This window comes from Eulemur rufifrons, chromosome 1 (genome assembly GCF_041146395.1).
Source record: "Eulemur rufifrons isolate Redbay chromosome 1, OSU_ERuf_1, whole genome shotgun sequence".
In the NCBI taxonomy this organism is placed as follows: domain Eukaryota; kingdom Metazoa; phylum Chordata; class Mammalia; order Primates; family Lemuridae; genus Eulemur; species Eulemur rufifrons.
Window position 1 is genome coordinate 81,066,954 of NC_090983.1, and position 20,264 is coordinate 81,087,217.

Here is a 20,264-nt window from a genome sequence, read left to right on the forward strand (position 1 = left end):
ACAAATATAAAGCATATGTCACCAGTTTTTTAAATTAATAATAGAATTTATAAAGGATTGCAATTATATTTTGTAAACCAGGGAATAAATGCACTCAAGAATATTTAAGGGTTAAGGCCGGGCACGGTGGCTCACGCCTGTAATCCTAGCACTCTGGGAGGCCGAGGCAGGTGGAACACTTGAGCTCAGGAGTTCGAGACCAGCCTGAGCAAGAGCAAGACCCCCGTCTCTACTAAAAATAGAAAGAAATTAGCTGGACAACCAAAAATATATAGAAAAAATTAGCCGGGCATGGTGGCGCATGCCTGTAGTCCCAGCTACTCGGGCAGCTGAGAAAGAAGGATCACTTGAGCCCAGGAGTTTGAGGTTGCTGTGAACTAGACTGATGCCACAGAACTCTAGCCTGTGTCTCAAAAAAAAAAAAAAAAAAAAAAATACTTAAGGGTTAAACTAATATATTTAACAAGAGGGAAGATATATGTAAGGGACTAGGGTTACATGTATCACATGCATATATACATTAATATAGGAACTTAACATGTATTTTTCTTGGGAGTCCTAAAAGTATTAATCTGAAACAATTCAATCTTAAAATTGATGTAAAAATCTAAGCCGTACAAAGTAGACCTGTTGAATCATTGCCTTTCCTCACTATTTGTCACAGTATCTGGGTATAAATAGTATATTAAAAAATTCTGTTGTGAGAATAACTCAACTTTGCTAGATAGAACTCCTTGAAGACAAGTTATAATTTTCATAATGGAATAATTAAATAACCTATTCATTCATTCAACACTTATAAATTTTCTTCTTTGTTCTAGGCATCATGCTGGGCAGTGAAGCTGACTATGACACAGTTCCTTTCCTTTAGGCGCTCACTGTCCAGAAGCAAAGATGTTAAGACTCAGGCAAACGCTGACCCAAATTCTGTAACTTCCCTGTTCTGTTTAATAACTGCTTCATACAACATAAGTTGGAGGAGAGAAACTACAGGCTGTTAAGTGGATGGCAAAGTTCTGACATTTTGTTAGGAATCAGGCACATTCATTATGATTGCACCCCCTTCCTCCAAAAAAAAGGGATTCAGGAAAGTTAAACAAATGCATTCTCTAAGAAAGTCCAGACAAGAATATTGACTTTAAAAATCCAGGTGAACGAGAAGAATAGATTAGTCTACTGAAGTCAAGAGTAAAGTTGGTAGCATAAATGCACTTCCTTTACAACTGCTGGAGATGGGTCACAAATCTGATTCTTTGGTTTCTTTGCAGTCAAAGCAAGGAGAGATATATGTTCAGTTAAAGTTTTATATTTTCCACATATACCTTTTTCTGGCACTGAGCCCTGAAAGAAATTTCTCCCATGGGTCTGTGGATAAAGAGGTCACTATGTGATGTACTGCTTTCAGACACTATCCCAGAAAGTGTAACAGTGGGCTTCCTATGGCTACTTCTTATAACATCTTCCATTCAAACCAAGGGCACAGTGCCAGAGCTCAACTCAGCAACAGAATGAGAGAGGAACAAAACACAGCAATCTAAAAATAGTGATAGGTTTCTGATGGTTTGGCTTGATTGAGAGATAAAATTTAGAAAACTTAGGAGAATGGGTAAACTACATATTTTAAAGGGAATTCTCCATAAACATATTTGTTAATTCTTTTTTTAATTTTTTTACTTTAAATTTTATAAACATGCCCCATGAAGGGGCATGATGCACAATTGAGTGTCAGCGCCTTCATGGGATCCATGTTCAAATGTTAATTCAATTCTTGAGGAAAATCTGGCAACAACAATTTTTGAGTTATTTTTGTCCCATAAATCTATAGTAAAGATATTCTTTATTGTTGATTAAAGATGGAATTATGTACTTTAGACAGGTTACTTAGCACAAGATAAAATGGGCCACTTATTCTGAAAATTAAGTGAAAATGGCTTAGGTACCTACAGAATAGCCAAACTTTCTCTCATAAAAAAATTAAAATGTGAATAACTTTCACCCTGAAAATATGCCATACAGTATGGCTGTGATAGTTTTTATTTGACTATTTTTCCATAGTAATTAAAGCCCATCACCTACCCTGATCATCAAAAATTCTAAAAACTACATCTCTGCAATGTCTATTTTTATGCATTGTGATTTTTCTGGTAAACCTTCTAGGCTTCTATCAGTAAAACGTACAGTTTAGTTAGTAAGTATCTGATACATTGTACAAACTTGTTGGTTTATTTTTATTTGATTAAAACTGGTCTGATAGGTCAATGACTCTCTGTGGCCTGGGAATTTCCATAGTTGAGAATTATTTAGGCTATGTTTGACTCTCTCTCTCAATGCACTTGAACTCATGTGATTCTCTTCAATCATCTGCCCTCCCTCCCTTCTTTCCTTCCTTCTTCTCTTTCATTTCTTTCTTTTTTTTAAAGGGAATAAATTATTTGTCGTTTGTTCACATCATTCTCGGCAAGAGATCCCAGGAACAGTTTGTTGCATTGTGTGCCTGAGTTTATGTTCATATATGCTTTTCCAGGAGTATCTATGGATCACAGAAGACCAACATAGTGCCATGGAGTTATTGAACTCTAATCCTTGTGATCATGTCAGTAATGAAGTAGATGTATGCTGAGAACCATAGCAAACAAAAAGTACATGTTCTGAGACCTTTGAAAATAATGACCACCACTATAATATGTGAAATTGTCCATAAAATATAATAAAGCCTAGCATAACTTCCAGTGACGCATTGTGCCATGTGAGGATTAGGGTCTTAACCCATTCTCTTGATTTACTCACCTGCTGAATGGATTATTTCCCCCATTTCAGCCTCCAAATGAACCTAATATAATTCTGGGCTTTAATAAAATTACTCATTGTTGAAAATCTTCTACTTTGGAATTTATTTGAAAAGGGTAGAAATCACCAATTTAAATATATAACTGCCTAAAGTAAATTTTACTGAAAATAGAGAAGAAATTATTAATTTCATCAATAAAATTAGTATCCCAAATGACTCATTACACATTAAAACTTTCTGAGGCAAAGTTATGGTATAATGAACAGGGCAGGCACTCAATTTGGAAATAGAAACTTTCTAAAAATACCTGGAACATCCCTTACTAGCTATGAACACAGATTTCTTAACTACTCTAGGTACTATTTTCCTTAACTGTAAAATGGAGCAGTCATTCCTCTCAGTGGCACAAGATTATTTGGGTAATCAACAAAGATGACTATTAAGTGCCTATAAAAGCATAATGTTTCTTAGTTAAAACAGCATATGTCTACTTCTTTGTTAGCCAGATCTTATTTTTTGAGACAAAGTCTGAGCTTCCAACTTATTTTTCCTCTCAAATCCAGTGGTGCTAGGTGAATATTACAATTTAAGTGGCTACCATGATGTTTAAGTTGTAAAATTTAATTACAGGTCTATCGATAGATTACGTGGAAAACAAGCTTTATTGGATCAGTTCAGGAAATGGAACCATAAATAGATGCAACCTGGATGGTGGTAATTTAGAAGTAATAGAGTCAATGAAAGAAGAATTAACAAAAGCTACAGCCCTAACCATCATGGGTAAGTGCAATGATTCTATAGCTAGGATGTTTGTATTGATTGGGGGTTGATTAATTATGACCTGTTAAAAGCTTAGGAAAGTTACTGCTCCATTAACAACACCAAAACCACATTCAAATTGCACATCTCTATGAAGTTATTTTTTTTTTCTTCTTTTAACTCTAGCACACAGACTTGTAAGATTATCTACATCAGAGACTTAGTGTTGTTAGCAATACTAACTCTATTGTTACTGATTATTGACTTACTGTGACTTGTATTATTTTAAGTTTATTATTTTCTGTGTTCTACTGCAGGACTCTAAAGTGTAAGGGCCTTGTATATTTGCCATAATAAAGTTAAATCTGGCTTCTCTCTGCTTATAAAGGATAGCTTGATCCACAGAAATAATTCAAGAGAGAAGACAACAGGGTCCATTTGACCAATGATTAAAATTATCCCCCCTCAATGCTTTCTCTTATTTAGGAGTTGGTATAGATTTTACTGATTTGAGTCTCATTTTCATTCCTTTTGCTCAATCTTCTGGGAAACAAAGGTGCTAGGCAAGTAAAATTATCAGGAAGCTAAAAGGGAAGTATGGCTTCCCATAGAACAAACGATCTCTACTACATTGGTACTAGAAGCCTTCTTTTGAAATGTACGTTTTAGGTTAAAAAGATAGTTTGAATTTTAAAAAAGATGTAAGAGTGAATACTATAAAGATATTCTCTTTGGTGAGTGTGGCTGAGCGCTTTTTTTTTTTTTTTTTTTTTTTTTTTTTTTTGGTGAATGGCTGGCTCTAAACTGAAGTTGTGGTAAATCAGCAGTGTGAGGATTGGATAATCCACATAGAATCTCAATAGTTACATTTGGTTACAGGAAATCAGAAAAATGATATACTATTTGCAATTCTGAATATTGCAATATAGTCAGGATAACTTTCAAAAGTTATACTATTTATGAAAAGTCAATTTGAATATATTTTAAAAGATTATTTATATAGATAATAAGTTAGTTGTTTTAATTCTATATTCTACAATGTTTCAGCCCTTTCACAATTTCTCAGGTGTAATGTGAGGGTTTTTTTGTTTGTTTTGTTTTGTTTTTAGTAATCAATGTTCATGAGTGTATAAGTTTATAAGTAAACAGTTGTTAATCAACACAGACTTGAAAATTAATTTTCTAGACAGAAAAAAAAAATTTTTACCTTTGATTTCCAGTTACAATAAACATATCTGAATGAAAGTGAATGAGGTTTGAATATTACAAGTGAATATTTAAGACAGAATGAATCTTCCTTTCTCTTGCGAGGGAAAGAGAGAAAAGGCAATTGTTTCAACCAATTAGTAAGTGCAAAGATATTGCTATGTCAATTTTTATAACTGGGAATTACAGATATTAAATATATCTGCCTATATCACAAATTTATCATGATCACTTGGAGAATTATGTGAATGCACTAAGTTTTAATCAATTGTCAAAATTAGAATCTGACGCCTCTTAATGTGATCCTTAAAGCACTCTCTAATTTTACCTGGTTGGGCATTTCCAGGTATCTGAAGTGATACCGCATCAGATGTTTTAGTAGTTTTCTATTGCTGCTGTTTTTTCTTAAATTGCCATCTTCCTGCTATCACTTTCACTAATATCTTTTTTCTAAATTATTTCTTAGAATTAGTGTTTTTTTAAAAATAGATTTTCTCCAGATGAGGAATTTCAAGTTCTCAAATTTTCTTTCTAGCCTTTGGGCTATTTCTGTGTTCATATAGCATTATATCAACATTTTTCTCATGTGTGTGTCCAGAAGTTATATATAAAATGATATATATGGTAATATATATTTATATAATTTAAATGTATACATAAAAAAACAAAAGGGTTGTACCTGACAAACAGGTTATTTTAGAGTAAGAATTTATTTACAATTGTTCTGTAGGGCCTATACACAATAAAAAAGGTTATTTTATATTACTTAGTATTGCCAAATTAACAAGAAAATTTTGTTTTATGTGTACTTGTACATATTTTAAATCACTTGAGTAACAATAAGCACAGTTTAAATTCTTAAAGTGGTTGAATAAACTTCAACAATCCCTAAATCACAACCCACATTGTGTTTTTAAAAATCAAATTCCATTATACTTCATGAAATCAACCCAAACTAGCAAACAGTATAACTAAGGAACTCAATAAATTAGAAGATATGTGTAAAGAATCTGGCATAACATTTCGAGAAAAGTCTATGACTTTTTAAGTGAAAAAAATATGTAAGAATTGTTGCCTTGTAAAAATATTTTAAAAATTTGTAAAAGTTTATTTTTGCTAATATGATTGCTACTGACCCTGTTCTATATGAACACTAAACTTACAGAACTCAATGCTATGAGTACATTCTCAAAAAATGGAGCAGGTAGTCCATTTTAGCAAAAAATAAGGTAAATTAGTTTTGTTCACGGATAAAATGGAAGAAGGAAAGTTTGGGTGAAGGCCAGGCATGGTGGCACATGCCTATAATCCTAGCACTTTTGGAGGCCAAGACAGGAGGATTGCTTCAGGCCTGGAGTTCGAGACCAGCTTAAGCAAGAGTGAGACCTCATCTCTCCAAAAAGAGAAAAATTAGCTGGGCATGATGGCATGCACCTATACTCCCAGTTACTCAGAAAGCTGAGGCAGGAGTATCACTTGAGCCCAAGAATTTGAAGTTATAGTGATCTGTGATGATGCCGTTGCACTCTACTCCGGCCTGGGAAATAGAATGAGACCCTGTCTCTGAAAAAAAAAAAATAAAAAAAGGAAAGTTTGGATGAAATTATAATGCCTAGATTGAGTCAATGCTATAAATATATGATGATAATAGCTCTGTAGTGGAACCTGACCCTGCATAAATTAAAATTCTCTTAACAAGTAAATGGCTATGTATAATATGTATACCCTTCCCTGCCACCATAATTTGATTAGCCCTGAAAGATAAAAATAAAACATAACAAAACCTATTAATGCCTCTACTGGCAGTATATTAACTGGATATATCAAAATACATCTAAAAGTTCAGGGGTTTATAATTTAAAGGATGTCCCCAAAGAGAATCAGGGGAGGAATCTATATTTACAGAGTTTCCTGGTCTGGCTCTAAACTTAGTCTTCCTCTCAGGCTTTCCTTCTTTCTTTCAACACCTTCACTCATTCTTTTTGAGAATGGAAAAAAGGGTGATGGCCTACTTCCTGCTGAGACTGAATATTACAGTCATATAAAAAAGGCAATAAAAAAGTAAAACAGAGGAACCTCACTACTGTCCAGGGGATTAGTGATGATTGCAGTTACAAATATTTAAGAAGAAATTTGCCTACAGTGACACTGAAATTGCATATCCTGAAAACCAATAATTGTGCTAGGAAGTGACTTGTATATACAAGTGCATGGCAGCTCTCCTGAGAGACCTACACAGGTAATTGACATTAAGTAATTGAAAGTTTGTGTTTCACTAAAATTTAAGAATGGTTTTCTTAAAACTGAGTTAAAAAGTCTCTTTGGATACCTAGCACAAATTTTTAAACCTCGAGTATTATTAAGTTGTAACCACTTGAAGCTCCTAGTTTTAGTTGGAATAGTGCCCAGATCAAAATAAAGCAATTATTTGATGATTCAACTGAGCCCAAGACCTCAAGACCAATATTGTAAGTTTAGTAAACGCTTTGGTTTTCTCCTTTCAATAAGTACAATTTAGCTTTCTTCCCTCTGAATGTGGGCTGAACTTAGTGATTCATTTTTAATGAATAGAATGAGGCAGAAGTGATGATGTGTGCCCTTGGAGACAAGGTCATAAATAGCATAAGCCTTATTCCTTGCACTTTCTTGGATCACTATCTTTGGGCAAAACCAGCTGACATGTTATAAGGACACCTAAGCAGCCCAATAGAGAAGTACACATAGGAAGGAACTGAGATCTCCAGCCAACAGCCATGTGAACAAGTCATATTGAAAACAGAAACTCTTGTGCCAGTCAGAACTTTAGATGACTACAACACAAGCCAACAGCTTTAAAGCAACCTCAAGAGAAATCCAAACTAGAACCACCCACATAGCTGCTCCCAGATTCCAGACCCACAGAAATCATGTGAGACAATAAATGTTTATTGTTTTAAGATACCAAGTTTTGGGGTAATTTGTCACACTGCAGGACATAACTAATTCATATGTTAGTCCATCGATACAGCATTAATTCATTTATGAACAGATTTATAAATTTAAATCTTAATAGGGAAAGGCAGGTTATAAATGAGTAAAATGTGTTGGAGTAATAAAACCAAATAGCTCCGACATGGTGGCAAGTAGGAACTGAGTCTAGGCTGCAATATCTGGTCTCACTTAGGAGTGGCAGGAATTGTGACAAAGTGCGAAGATCTAATGCCTCACTTGAGGCAAAACACCTTTCAGTTCCACCTATTTTTGCCATAAGGATTTTTTTTTTTTTGAGGAAAAGGAAAGGGAAATTTATTCCTTTGCTGTCAAAAGGGGAAAATGGCAGACTATTGTCTCAAACTCCAAATTCCTGTACATAAGCAGAAATTTACAGAGCTTTTAAAGGGAGGGCTCTCAGTTCTAGGCTACTGTCGTTTAACTACAATTAATAATTCTAATCGTCCCATCTCTGCCAAAGACAAAGTCATGACCTCTGGCCACCTGGAAGGCCCACCGAGACCACCACCACCCAGGTGCCAGGTCTCCGTTCCAGGCACCACATTTCAGCTGAGCCATCTCTTACAGTACAAAGAACAAAAGACATTCCCTTGCCCCTCCCAATCACTGGCCCCAAGCAGGGATGCAGGTCTCAGTTCCCAAAAAATGTGGGGGAAGTTTTAAAAAGACAGAAAACATTTTTTTGCCATTTTTTTTTTAGGCCATTCCCTCTGTTACATGTTCCTCACTCTTAATTTTAGGATTCTATACTTATGAGAGGAGGGGTGACTACCGTGTTACATATTACCCCCTGTCAATTTTACCCTTTCATATCTATGGGAGGAGGGGCAACATAGTCCTCGAGATACTTGCTGTTGAATTGGGGCGACATTTCACATGGAAGGTTTGTACATATGTATGTCATTGTAAAGCTTTGGCAGTTTATGTACAACAACAAATCACCAGGCAAAAAAAATTCATAAGCAACAACTATAACAGTGAGAATTGACAAGTCAAAATAGACTGTCACCTTGTACACAATGTCCAATACAGGTCTGGGTTAGAAAAGAAGCATGAGATCTCTGAGTGCAGAGCCATTAGTTGTGCCCTGTAAATCATCCAAGAGACCAGCTTCTGTAAATTCAGAAATCACATACAGCACCAAACGAGGGTTAGGAGGACAAAACCAGCAGTAAAACCTATTAACAGAGGAGGTTATAGCCCAGGGAAATCTTCGCTAAGGGTTTGTCTCTCTGTCCTATAGACAGAACAAATAATCAAAGAAAGGTTAGCAAAAATAATAAGAATTTTATCTTTTCTTTTTTCTTAAACAGATATTTTAGATTGTCTAAAGCCTGGACTCTCCGCTGGGGGATTGTGCCCTCTTCTTTCATGGGACTTAGTATGATGGACCCAAGATTTCACTTCTGACAATTTTAATGAGGTGTGAGTTAGTAGAGGCACTTCATAGGGCTCTTTTCACTTCTTTGCTTCCAACGTGGGTGAGGACCTGAAAGAGGCAAACTCATGCATAGTGATTAGCACCTGACCTACTCATTTGACATGTTACTTTTCTCTGTTTTCTTTACTCATGGTTATATTATAAACTTATCTCAGAATGCCAGGAATGGTCTCTCAGAAACTATTTTTAGGGGCTTAACTTAAGCCTGCTTCTGGGGGTACCCTTATCCAGAGGAGGACAAGCAGCAATACTCTATTTTACTTTTATGTATTAATTATAGGGGTCATGAAATTTCTATTTTAGATGCATGACTTTGCTTACTTGTTGGGTTATTTCTGATTAAAAATGTGTCCATTATCACTCTGTAAGGAGGAGGAGAGCCTATGAACATCTTGACGACCTGTGGAATCATTGAATCTACTGTGTCTAGCTCCTTGGAGAAATTGTTCACCAGGTTCCTACTGGGGAACACTTGAAGAAGTTTGTGGGTGACCACAGGGCATTGTGTAGCAGATCCAGGTGCAGATGGAGGGAAGCAAAGATTCCCCCTATGGGCACTGCTATGGAGTAGCCAATACAGTGATAGCTTGAGCTCTTGAGCTCTCTCTGAAGCTGCCTGTCCATGGCCTCTATCACCAGCATTCCATTCCCCATATGTTTGTCCTCTTTCCTTGGACTGCTGATGTCTATTGTCCCATCATCATCCAAGGTTTGGTCCTGTTCCATGCTGGTGTACATGTGCAGAAACTCAGCAGAGGCCCTGTCCCAGGCCAGCAGCTCCTGGTTGGAGCTCATCCTGGAAGTTTAAATGCTCTCTCCATTCAGGTAGGACAAGCCTCTACCCAGTCTGAAAAGATATCTACTAATACAAAGTGAAACTGTCAATAATTGAAAGGGTTGGGCCCCCCATGTTGAGCATCCTGTACAGTGGGTTGCCTCTCTGGAGTGTTTTGAGTACACAGTTTGATGTCCTTCCTTCTAACAAAACACACTAACTGTACATAAATTATCCTCTTCTGGTTATAAGTGATCCCTGGCCAAATTGAGCTATCTGCTGAGTGAAGACATTCCACACCCTGAGTCATAACTTGGTGTAGTTTGAATCATTCCCTTCCCCTGCCCCTCTCATGGTGCTAAGATGGTAGTGGTGGTGACAGTTGCCTGGGACCAGGCTCTGCTTTTTGGGCTGGCTGTGAGCCTCCAGTGGGGCCCCATATTGCCCCAACTATGGTGGGCACTGCAACCATCCCCTCCCTGGAGAGCCAGCATGCCTCCCTGCCCTGTCACATGCACTCCTACGGTTGAGGGGCAGGTGAGCAACAGGCACTCCCTCCCTAACCCCCTCACTGCATGGCGGCAGGCCACATTCACCAGTTCCCCCTTCCGCCAGGGGAATCCATCTGTTTAACTTGAACAAAGTATACCATTAACTTTATCCTAGGCCTTTAAGATCATATTAAAAATGAAATATCCAACTTCAAACCAAACAAAAAAATCTAACATTTCCTACCCAATAACCCAACACATGTGGGATCTTGTCCCATTTACTTGCCCTTTGACAAAATAATGCCAATTATAAGACAGTATAATTCAAGGTTTCATTTAATAGCCACTTCTCGTCACACTCCAGCAAATATATTGAATTACAACAAAACCATTCTCCTTAGATATAGGTTCATGGCTATAAGTTGACCATTCAACCAAAATTTTTCCCAAGAGACTTTTAGATAGAACTTTATGTTGTAACAAAACTCACAAATAACAAACACAGATAATACAGAGAATTCTCAACACAGAATGCCCGGCTTATCAAACAGGAATCCAAAAGGGACAGAGCCCCCCCACCCCCCAAATGCCCTGCTACAGGGCTCCAAATGGTGGCATGATCCCTCCCATTCCCTGGGTACTGCAAATGAGCTCAATCCAAGCCAGGCTTCCTTGTTTCTATCAACCCCACAATTTCACCCCCAAAACAGCACACCTCTATAACCAACAGGAAAGTGTAAAAACCTCCCCAAATGTGTGAAACTGGTGTCTCAGTTTGCACCCCAGGGAACTTACCAAATAAACCAATGGCCATGGCATCTGGACACTTCCCAAATTTGTTTTCTTCCCCTCAACTCAGTTCAGGTTGTGGGGAGCTGCATCTACATCAGGGAAACAGAGACAGGCATTCCCCCGGGCTAAAACAGGCTCTGGTAGCTTCTGGGTCCATCCTGTACTCTTTCACCCCAAAAAGAAGCCACTTTTTCCAGTGAAGACCCACAGCGTGGCCAAGGGTTACTCCCCTGCTTCAGGATGCCATTTCACCGGGGTGCCAATTGCCTACCCAGGGACACCAAAATCTGTTACTGAAAGCTCAGCATTTGTCCATGAGGCCACATCAGAAGAACAAGGACAAGTGGTTGAGGAGAAAGAAAGAGAAATTTATTACTTGGCCGGCAAAGGAGGAAAATGGCAGACTATCGTCTCAAAGTCCAAATTCTTTGTCATAAGGAATATTAACCATTTGTGCCAGATCTTTTAGTTTTGAAGAGAAGCAAGAAATCCTGACTTTTATTTAAAATCTCACAGTTTTTAAATGCTAGAAATTAATTTTTTTCTATCGAAAAAAGCCAAAGCGACTAAAATATTGTATAGGCTAACTGCGAATGCTAACACTGTATAAGCCAAGCAAACTACAAAAAAACAATAAAAACACCACCACAACAACCCTTTTTTGTTGATTCAGCCCAGAGGGCACCAGTTGCCACCTCTGCTTTAGTTATCATTTGTACCAGTGAGATTGAGTTGTTGATAGAAGAGGATGGAGTTAAGGCAACCCACATTCAGCTGTACCACTAGAGGGTACTTCAGTAGAAAAAAAAAGTCACCTGGTTTAATTTACAGAGGAGAATGGGTCCCTCTTGTAGAGGACAGGATATATGATTTCCCCCCAATGTTTTGTGGTGTTGTTTGATGAAATCCTCTGTTTTGCTTGAGGTATATATAGATGAAGAACATATTAATGTGAAGGCCACCTCTTATTTCAGTTGAACTAGCAAGGAAAAGTAACTACCAGATGGAGAGCTTGCACACCTAACAGCAATGGATATCAAATGCCATTCATTCTTTCATTCACTCAGCAAATATTTATCGGTGCCTGCTGTCACTGATAAACATGGTGGCAAGAATCCTGACTTCATCAAATTTGCATACTAACATAGAAGGCAGATAATAAAGAAAATGAATCAGTAAAATATATATTACGATAGTTAAGTGTTAAGGGAAAATAAGCAGATTAGGGGAAAGAGAGAAGGAATTGTAAGAGGTAGGTAGATGAAATTTTAGATTGAGTAGCCAAGGAAGGGTTTACGCAATGACTTCTGAGTAAAAATCTGAAAAGATAGTGAGGGGAGATTGAAGGAATGAAAGCAATGGGATGTGGCCTAAAAACAACTGTTTCATATGCTTGTTTATTTTATAGTTTTTATGTTATTTTTTAAATGCTTTGTTTTAAAAAATATAAGAAATAATTTAATTACATTGAATTAAATCTTCCCAGGTGATTCTGATAATTTACCAGATTAGACATCTTTAAATTTGCCGTGGTTCAAATACTGTATTGTCTGCGCTTCACCTATTCTCCAGTGAGCCACTCGTTCAGGGATTCCACTTGGTCAGGTGTGATTTACACAGTGTGTGCTATGCCTGTTTAATGAGGACTCTCAACACTGTTCAAGTTACTAGATAAAAACTGGCCAGCCTATAACTTTGAACATCAAATTATTTCCCCTTTTTAAAGATAATCTTGTCAGTTGTCTTTTGCCACCTGTCAGAGCTGGCAGTACAATACCTTCTGCTTCCAACTGTATAGTAATAGCTAGCAGCTCTAGAATTACATCTACCACCTTTTCTCTTATATATTTTTTTCTCAGTATTAAGCAGATATTTTTAAAAAACATTTTCTTTTATAAATATATTTCAATTTCGTGAAATAATAATAACACTCTAAAACATTTTCCTACATGATTTTCAAATAGTTTCTGCTACAAAATAGTATATAGTCAGCTGTGTAATATTTAAGTATAGATTACCTTATTTTCAGTTATAGGGCTTTTTGTTTGTATTTATTCACTTTCTCCTCACAACTTTTGACATTTTCCTAGTCATTAATGCCTGCAGGAGACAGTGAAGTAAACTTAAGTTAATCAACTTGCCATTCAATTTTAAGTGGCTTTGTGAGGAGGAGGAGGTTAAAACTATTGACTAAAATTAGGGTTTGTGAGTTATTTATAGATTTTCTTTAGTATACTATTTCTTTTCCCTGTCAGCATATGCAGCTTGAGAGCAGACTGCATATATTGTATTTATGCTGAAGAGAAAGTTAGAAAAATCAATTCATGGAGCTGAAAGAAAAATACACATATAAAAAAAATATTCTGGCAGAAATAGTCTTATTGGTACTTGGAGAAAATTAAGATGGAATTCAGGAAATAGAAGGATAGTGGCTTGTCCGTATTTTTTACTTTTAGTGTGGGACATGGAAGCCCTGGTGCAAATGGATCATAGACTTAAAATAGAAATGAGGGTATGGATATTATTCAAGAAAACCTAAAGAAGTCAATATGTCTAAACAGAAAATCATTGGCATTTGTGTATTTCATGATCAGCATATCATTTAATTGCAGGTGATCTTGATACAGTCCATTACAATGTCTCATCTACTAATTTGTCAAGTTTTACTAGGTTGAATTTGAGTCCTGGATACCACAAGCAGTGTGAGCTTGAATTTAAACCTTCACCCAAAGCACACACCTTATCAGCTATTTGTTCATTGTTATCTGCTACTTGATTGCATACACAATTGCTCTCATTTAGATTTCATTGTGTATAAACTTTTTGTTGTTATTTTATGATTCTCTATCATCTTTGGAAATTATATTTACCACGATATTTGTTGATAAGGATTCCAAAGTTATCATGACTTATTCTTTTTGAGTATTAAGGGTTATACATATATATTTATATTTATGTATTTTTTGTCTTAGTTTGGGCTGCTATAATAAAACAAAGTACCATAGACCGACAAAAATTTATTGCTCTCAGTTCTGGAAGCTGGGAGTCTGATATCAGGGTGCCAGCAAGGTGAGGGCCTTCTATCAGGTTGCTCACTGCTGACTTATTGTATGGCAGAGAGTGAGAGAGAAAGAAAGAGCTCTCTGGGGTTCCTTTTATAAGGGCACTAATTCCATTCACAAGGACTTTATCCTCATGATGTAAGTCTCTACCTAAGGCCCTGTCATTTAATGCCATCGAATTGGGGAAAAGGATTTCAACATATAAATTTGGGGGATACAAATATTCAATCTATTATATATAATATATCTCCTTATCTATGTATTACATATGTGTGTGTGTGTAATTACTATATATTTATATATATATATATAAAATCTCCTTATCTGTCCATTTTTATATCTCCATCTATAGCTTTCTATATACAAATGATATAAAATGAGTAGTCTTCATTGTGTGGTTAAGTTATAGACTTTTATGACTAAATATAACATTAGAAATCATTAAAGTTATCATCTTTATCAATTAAGGAAATGTATTTTAGATTCCTACTATTTACTAACCAACTATCCAATCTGAGACAGTCACTAAACTCTAGGCCTTAATTTTCTATTCTATGAAAGTATGATTTTGGCTGTATGAGCTATGAAGTTTTAACCTTGCATGAGTTCATCACTAATGGATTGATTCAGAGTGCAGGAAATAGTTTTAAATAAACCATTGTATAGGTTGAAGCAATATAGAAGAGATGAAAATTATGAATAAAAATAAAGTTTATTCATGAAGTTGTGCTAATAAGAGCTCATATTAATCTGCTTTATAATTTTAGACAAAATTATTTTACTTTGACTTTTAATTAAGAATCTGGTGGGTGTTTACAACATAGAATTGCTTAAATTACTTGTCTTAAAATAGGTTTATGCTTTCTGTAAATATCTAAGTAGCTATCTCCAACATCTATCTAATCTTAGAATCACTTGCAATTGGCTAACCTCTTTACAAACTAAAAGAAACTCTGAATCACAAATAAAGGCTAAAAGATAAAAGATCTTTAATTACACAATTTCCATGAATACTTCAGTTCTCTCTGCTAAATTTTTTTGTGTTATCAATCACAATTTGAATATATTATACTATTGACCTGTTTTAAGTAGCAATTTTTCAGCAATAGGCTTAATGGGTAAACATTAGAGAGAGATTGAATTTTGGTTACTACTGGGATTAATTGAAAAAAGCGTATTCTATATATTTTCAGTCTCTCATCAGAAATAGACTCAGCCCTGTAATGAGTAAAAAGTTGGCCTCTATTAATTTAGTTTTGCATACAACATTTGTTTTCAATCAATTTTAACAAAATAAACTAATCATTTGTCCTTTAGGGAGCTTGTGAAAGGCTTTAACAAATGGAACCCTTAAGGGCATTTTATTCATAGTTTTTGCGGGCTCACCTCACAAACTTGAAGTCATCATAATAGCTGCAGTGAAGATTCATGGCACATGGATAGTTTACCCATGGGAAAGTCAAGGCTGTCAGATTAAAATAGGTCCAGACACCATCTGAATATCAGAGAATGTCATATTCATTTGCTTAAGAATGAATACAGTGTTACTATTATTGGGGATTAAAGGTTTCAAATGTTCCCTCTAGACTTTGTATGACAAAGCATTTATAATTGTCTAACCTCTCTGCTAAATGAAAAAAAAATTGAGTCACAGTTAATGGCAAACGATTAGTCTTTGGCTATACTAACACTTAAGCTCCCTCAGCTGATTTATCAATGATATGCTTTTTAAATTTATACCTGTATTATTTTCAGCAAAATATTATTTGGTGTAATAAATAAGATTAGGACTTATTAAAAATAAAGCATGTCAAAGTACTCAGTTTTCACACTTGTTATGAATATCTGCAGATGTATAATATGCTTTATAAATAAAGATAGAAAAATTTAAGAGATACATATAATAAATAACCTAGTAAAATTGGCATGCAGAAATCATCAAACGTGGTTTTTCTACTTTACTTCCTAAGATAAATTATCATGGCAAGTTGTCATGGCATCTATGGAACATTATAGCTGATGGCAAGTGACAGGCTGTGGGTCTGATCCATTTAAACGTGTTAAGATCCTCAGATTTAACACTTGCAGATTCACAGTGGAATCTGGTCTGAAAGGAGTCTGTGTGCTGTCTTCTTATAACAAGGTGGGGAGTCTGATAATTTGAAAGCTCTTTACTTCCATAATCTACCTTAAGGAGTCATCTCTCCTGTTCTGTACAGTGCAAATCCATTTTTCATGTTGTCAAGTTCAGATTTAAAAAAAAAAAAATCAATGCTTATTAAATCTCTCTCTTCCTCTGAATATGAAAAGGGCTGAAACTTAAAGTTTCAAATGAGCCCTTACTTTTTATGTGATCTCCCCTCCTTCCCTCCCTATCTTTTCTTTCTTCTACCCCTCCTTCCCTCTCTCTCTGCTTTTCTCCTTTCTTTCTTCTTTTTATTTTTTCTTCTGGTGGTACATTTCTTTTCTTCATGACATAGATTAAAAAAAAACCTTTAAATTTCTATATTCTTGTTTTTCTGAAAGTAATTTGAGTCAGTCAGATCCTGAAATGACTTTTACTTCTATGTGTTATAAACTATGATCGAATACGATCAGTGCAGCTCTGTTTTTGTTGGCGGTGGTGTTTCAGGGATGGAGGTTACTGTAATGGACTTTGCATTAGATTTTGTTGAAAATGAAGATTCTAATATTTAAAAAGTCAAAGACTACTACCTTGCTTTGGAGCAACTAGTTAATGGATCAATACTGACTACATTTAGTCAGGGTTAAGTGTTATGAAGGATAGAAGAGAGTTGTAAAAGAATATCACAGGATTCAAAATGCTGATGGGATGGGGAAAATACACTGATACATATAAGAATGAACCATGCAAATCATTGCATAAAAATGCAAGTGAGACCTCTAAATATCTTTAGAGGGGACCTCCACAAGGAAGCTGGTATTAAGATTGGCTCTGAATGAAGGCTAGAAGAGACGTAAAGGAGAGGCAATAATGTTTGTGTGCTAGTGAATGCAAGAAACAGGGATGTACCACAGTGAGTAGGACAGCTTGACCAGACTGAATCCACTTTACTATAGAAGTCACCTATGCACCTCTATTTCTACTCTTTTAATAAAGTAACTCATTGAAAATTGCACCTTTAAGGACTTTTTGAAATAATCTTGAATTGATAGGATTGCCCCTGGTCGATGCCCGCCTTTTTTAATAACAAGTCAAATGTTATGCCCTGACTCTAATATTAACGAGAAATAACAGGAGATTAATTTAAAATAAAAAAAAATCAGTTCAATATACAAATGCTCTGGGCACAACTATATTTGAAGAAGCAGATGGTTTTACTCATAAGGAATCACTGGAAATGAAATATCTAAAAATACAGACTGATGCAGGTACGCTGTGCTGGCAACTCTAAAATAACAAGTGGAGTTGCTGTTGATGGCTTGATTTTTCTGAAGTGGTGAACAATTTTTAGTAATATTATGAACAATATGAAGAACAATTACATTCATGGAAAACTTAGTTTTCTTAAAACCATGTACAAAATGTTTTGTCTTTAGATGTAAAATTGAGTTAAGTTATGACTTCAGATATATATATATATATATACACACACACAAGGTTTTTCATCAATATAAATGTATAGTGAGATATTCAGTATTCACATAGGAAATAGAACAATTTTTATTTTCAATGTGTTGTAAGATGCTCACCATCCTTGATCCCTTGCCCAATAACTGTCAGTAATATTTCCTAGGGATTTTGGTAGCCAAAAATGATCCTACAGATTTTCTTGATTCCCCCAAGGGAATGAAAACCCTCCATTGGCAATCACAGGAAAATTGCTTGTTGAATAGAATGAAATTGAATTCTCATTTCTAAATCAGCTCTTCTCCTGATGTTCTTTTTTTCTGTAGTAATTCTTTAGCTTCCCCAGGGATTCAGCCTCAAGCTCAGAGGATAGTGGGACCAGTTTTTTTCCTTGATCTTCAAATATATTTGGATTGACAATTTTCTTTTTGTATATGATAACCCTGTCCTGCTGTTTGTTATTGTTGTTGTTTTGTTTATGTGTGTTTGTTTTTCTTGTCTGAGCTACTGAAATAGCCGCTTAACTTCTGTCTGTATCTCCAATCTCCAAACTTTTAAGACCTGCTATATTAGGACCTGCTGTGGCACGCCCTACTGAGACAATTTTCAGAGGCTGAAATAAACACAAGTTATTCAGAAATGTTCATTTTGTCTCATTTTTATTCAAATCTTGCTTGTCACAGCATTATTGGTCCCATCTTGTAAAGAAACTTAGGATCAATAAGATTTGTTAAAACTCCATCCCATGAGACACAGCTCTGTAATTCTGACTCAAGTAGTGTTTTTTCTATAAGGAAGAGCGTTGCATACTGTAACTCCACTTCTCATTTGCTTTTCCTCTAACCCTTTTCAGTCAGGTGCACCACCTCCAGGTAAACTGTTTCCTCCTTGTCTGATTATGCCCCACTGTTCCTTGTTTTTTTGAGTGTTTTCTATGTTCATCAGCTACCCTGATGGGTGAAGTATTATCTACCTTTTAAGACCTACTTTAACTTTATCTCAATGTGATGTGAGATCTTTCTCTTCTCTGAATACATTTATATTTTCCTAATGTAGTAGAATATTTTTTTTGTCTCTGATACTAATCATGTGTCAATATGTCTCACTTCTCCATAATTTGGGATGACATTTTATTCATATATGCATCACTCATGACACACAGCAAGGTGCTTTATACTTAGTACATTTAGACAAGTAATAGTAGAATATATGAATAAATAAAACAATGACTATCTCTACACAAAAACATCTGCCACTGCAATCAAAATATATTTTCAGTCAAAGCAGACAAATGTTTATGTAGAAGGACCATGGCAATAAATATATTGTAGAATTTAAATATTTATTGAAACAAATATTAAAATAAAATTTTAAAATATAAGGATTTGAATTGAAAAGGGAAGAAAATGAATAACAAGATCTATGTATAAAATATAATCAATCATTTCTGGCACATATTACATATACATATGTATATAGAGAAGCAAGAAAAGAAGGGATATATTGGATTGCGTCTGTTCTTAAAGGAACTAAACAGCTTAATGGAAAACAAAAACCAAACACACAATAAGAGAAAGAGTTCTAAAATAAAACAAAAACTTTGGTGTTCAGAGAGTTTTAGGTTCTTAAAAGCAGTCTCACAGCTGGGCCTAACAGTATTATTTTCTTTAATAATAATTAATAGTCTAAATAAAAAATTCTAGTATTTAATTTACAAATCTTAACTTGTGTAATTCTCACAACAATCCCCTGAGAGAGGTACCATTAACACTGTTTATTTTAGTCCCAGCTGAGTCTCAGCTAGCCTAATTGATCAGAGTTACATAGTTAATAAATAATGTAGCAAGCTTTCTAATCCATGATGCTTAGACTTTAAAGCCTGTGTTTTAAAGAAATTTGTCCTATTGATATACTTACACTAAGTTATCCATGCACCGAGACATATGTAAAGTATATACTTTGCGATGGTATTTGTAATAGCAAAAGCCTGAAGGGAAAAATCTACATGTCCATTAAAAAGGACCAGCCAAATGAATCATGTAATATCTGTACAGTGAAATACTATGTAGCATTAAAAATGAGGTTGTCTTAGTCAGCTTGGATGTTTTCAGCCAGCAGTTCTCAACCTTTTTGGCACCAGGGACAGGTTTCATGGAAGACAATTTTTCCACGGACAGGGTGAGGGAATGGTTTCAGAATGATTCCACGGAGACCCCAGCAATGGGGAGCAGCTATATATACAGATGAAGCTTCATTTCCTCACCTCCTGCTGTGTAGCTCACCTCCTGCTCCCTAACAGGCCATAGACTGGTAACTGTCTGCGGCCCAGGGGTTGGGGACCCTGCAAGTTTAAACAACAGAAGTTTG

The 20,264-nt window shown here is 35.6% G+C and overlaps 1 protein-coding gene across 2 annotated transcripts in view; it reads left to right on the forward strand.

Moving 5' to 3' along the window:
- LRP1B (LDL receptor related protein 1B) overlaps nucleotides 1-20,264 on the forward strand; it is a 1,768,615-nt gene that overhangs the window by 1,211,034 nt on the left and 537,317 nt on the right. For both annotated transcript variants that reach the window (XM_069473041.1, XM_069473049.1), the window contains exon 32: nucleotides 3,419-3,568. In XM_069473041.1, coding sequence (XP_069329142.1) covers nucleotides 3,419-3,568 — 150 coding nt within the window. The remainder of the gene's footprint in view (nucleotides 1-3,418; nucleotides 3,569-20,264) is intronic.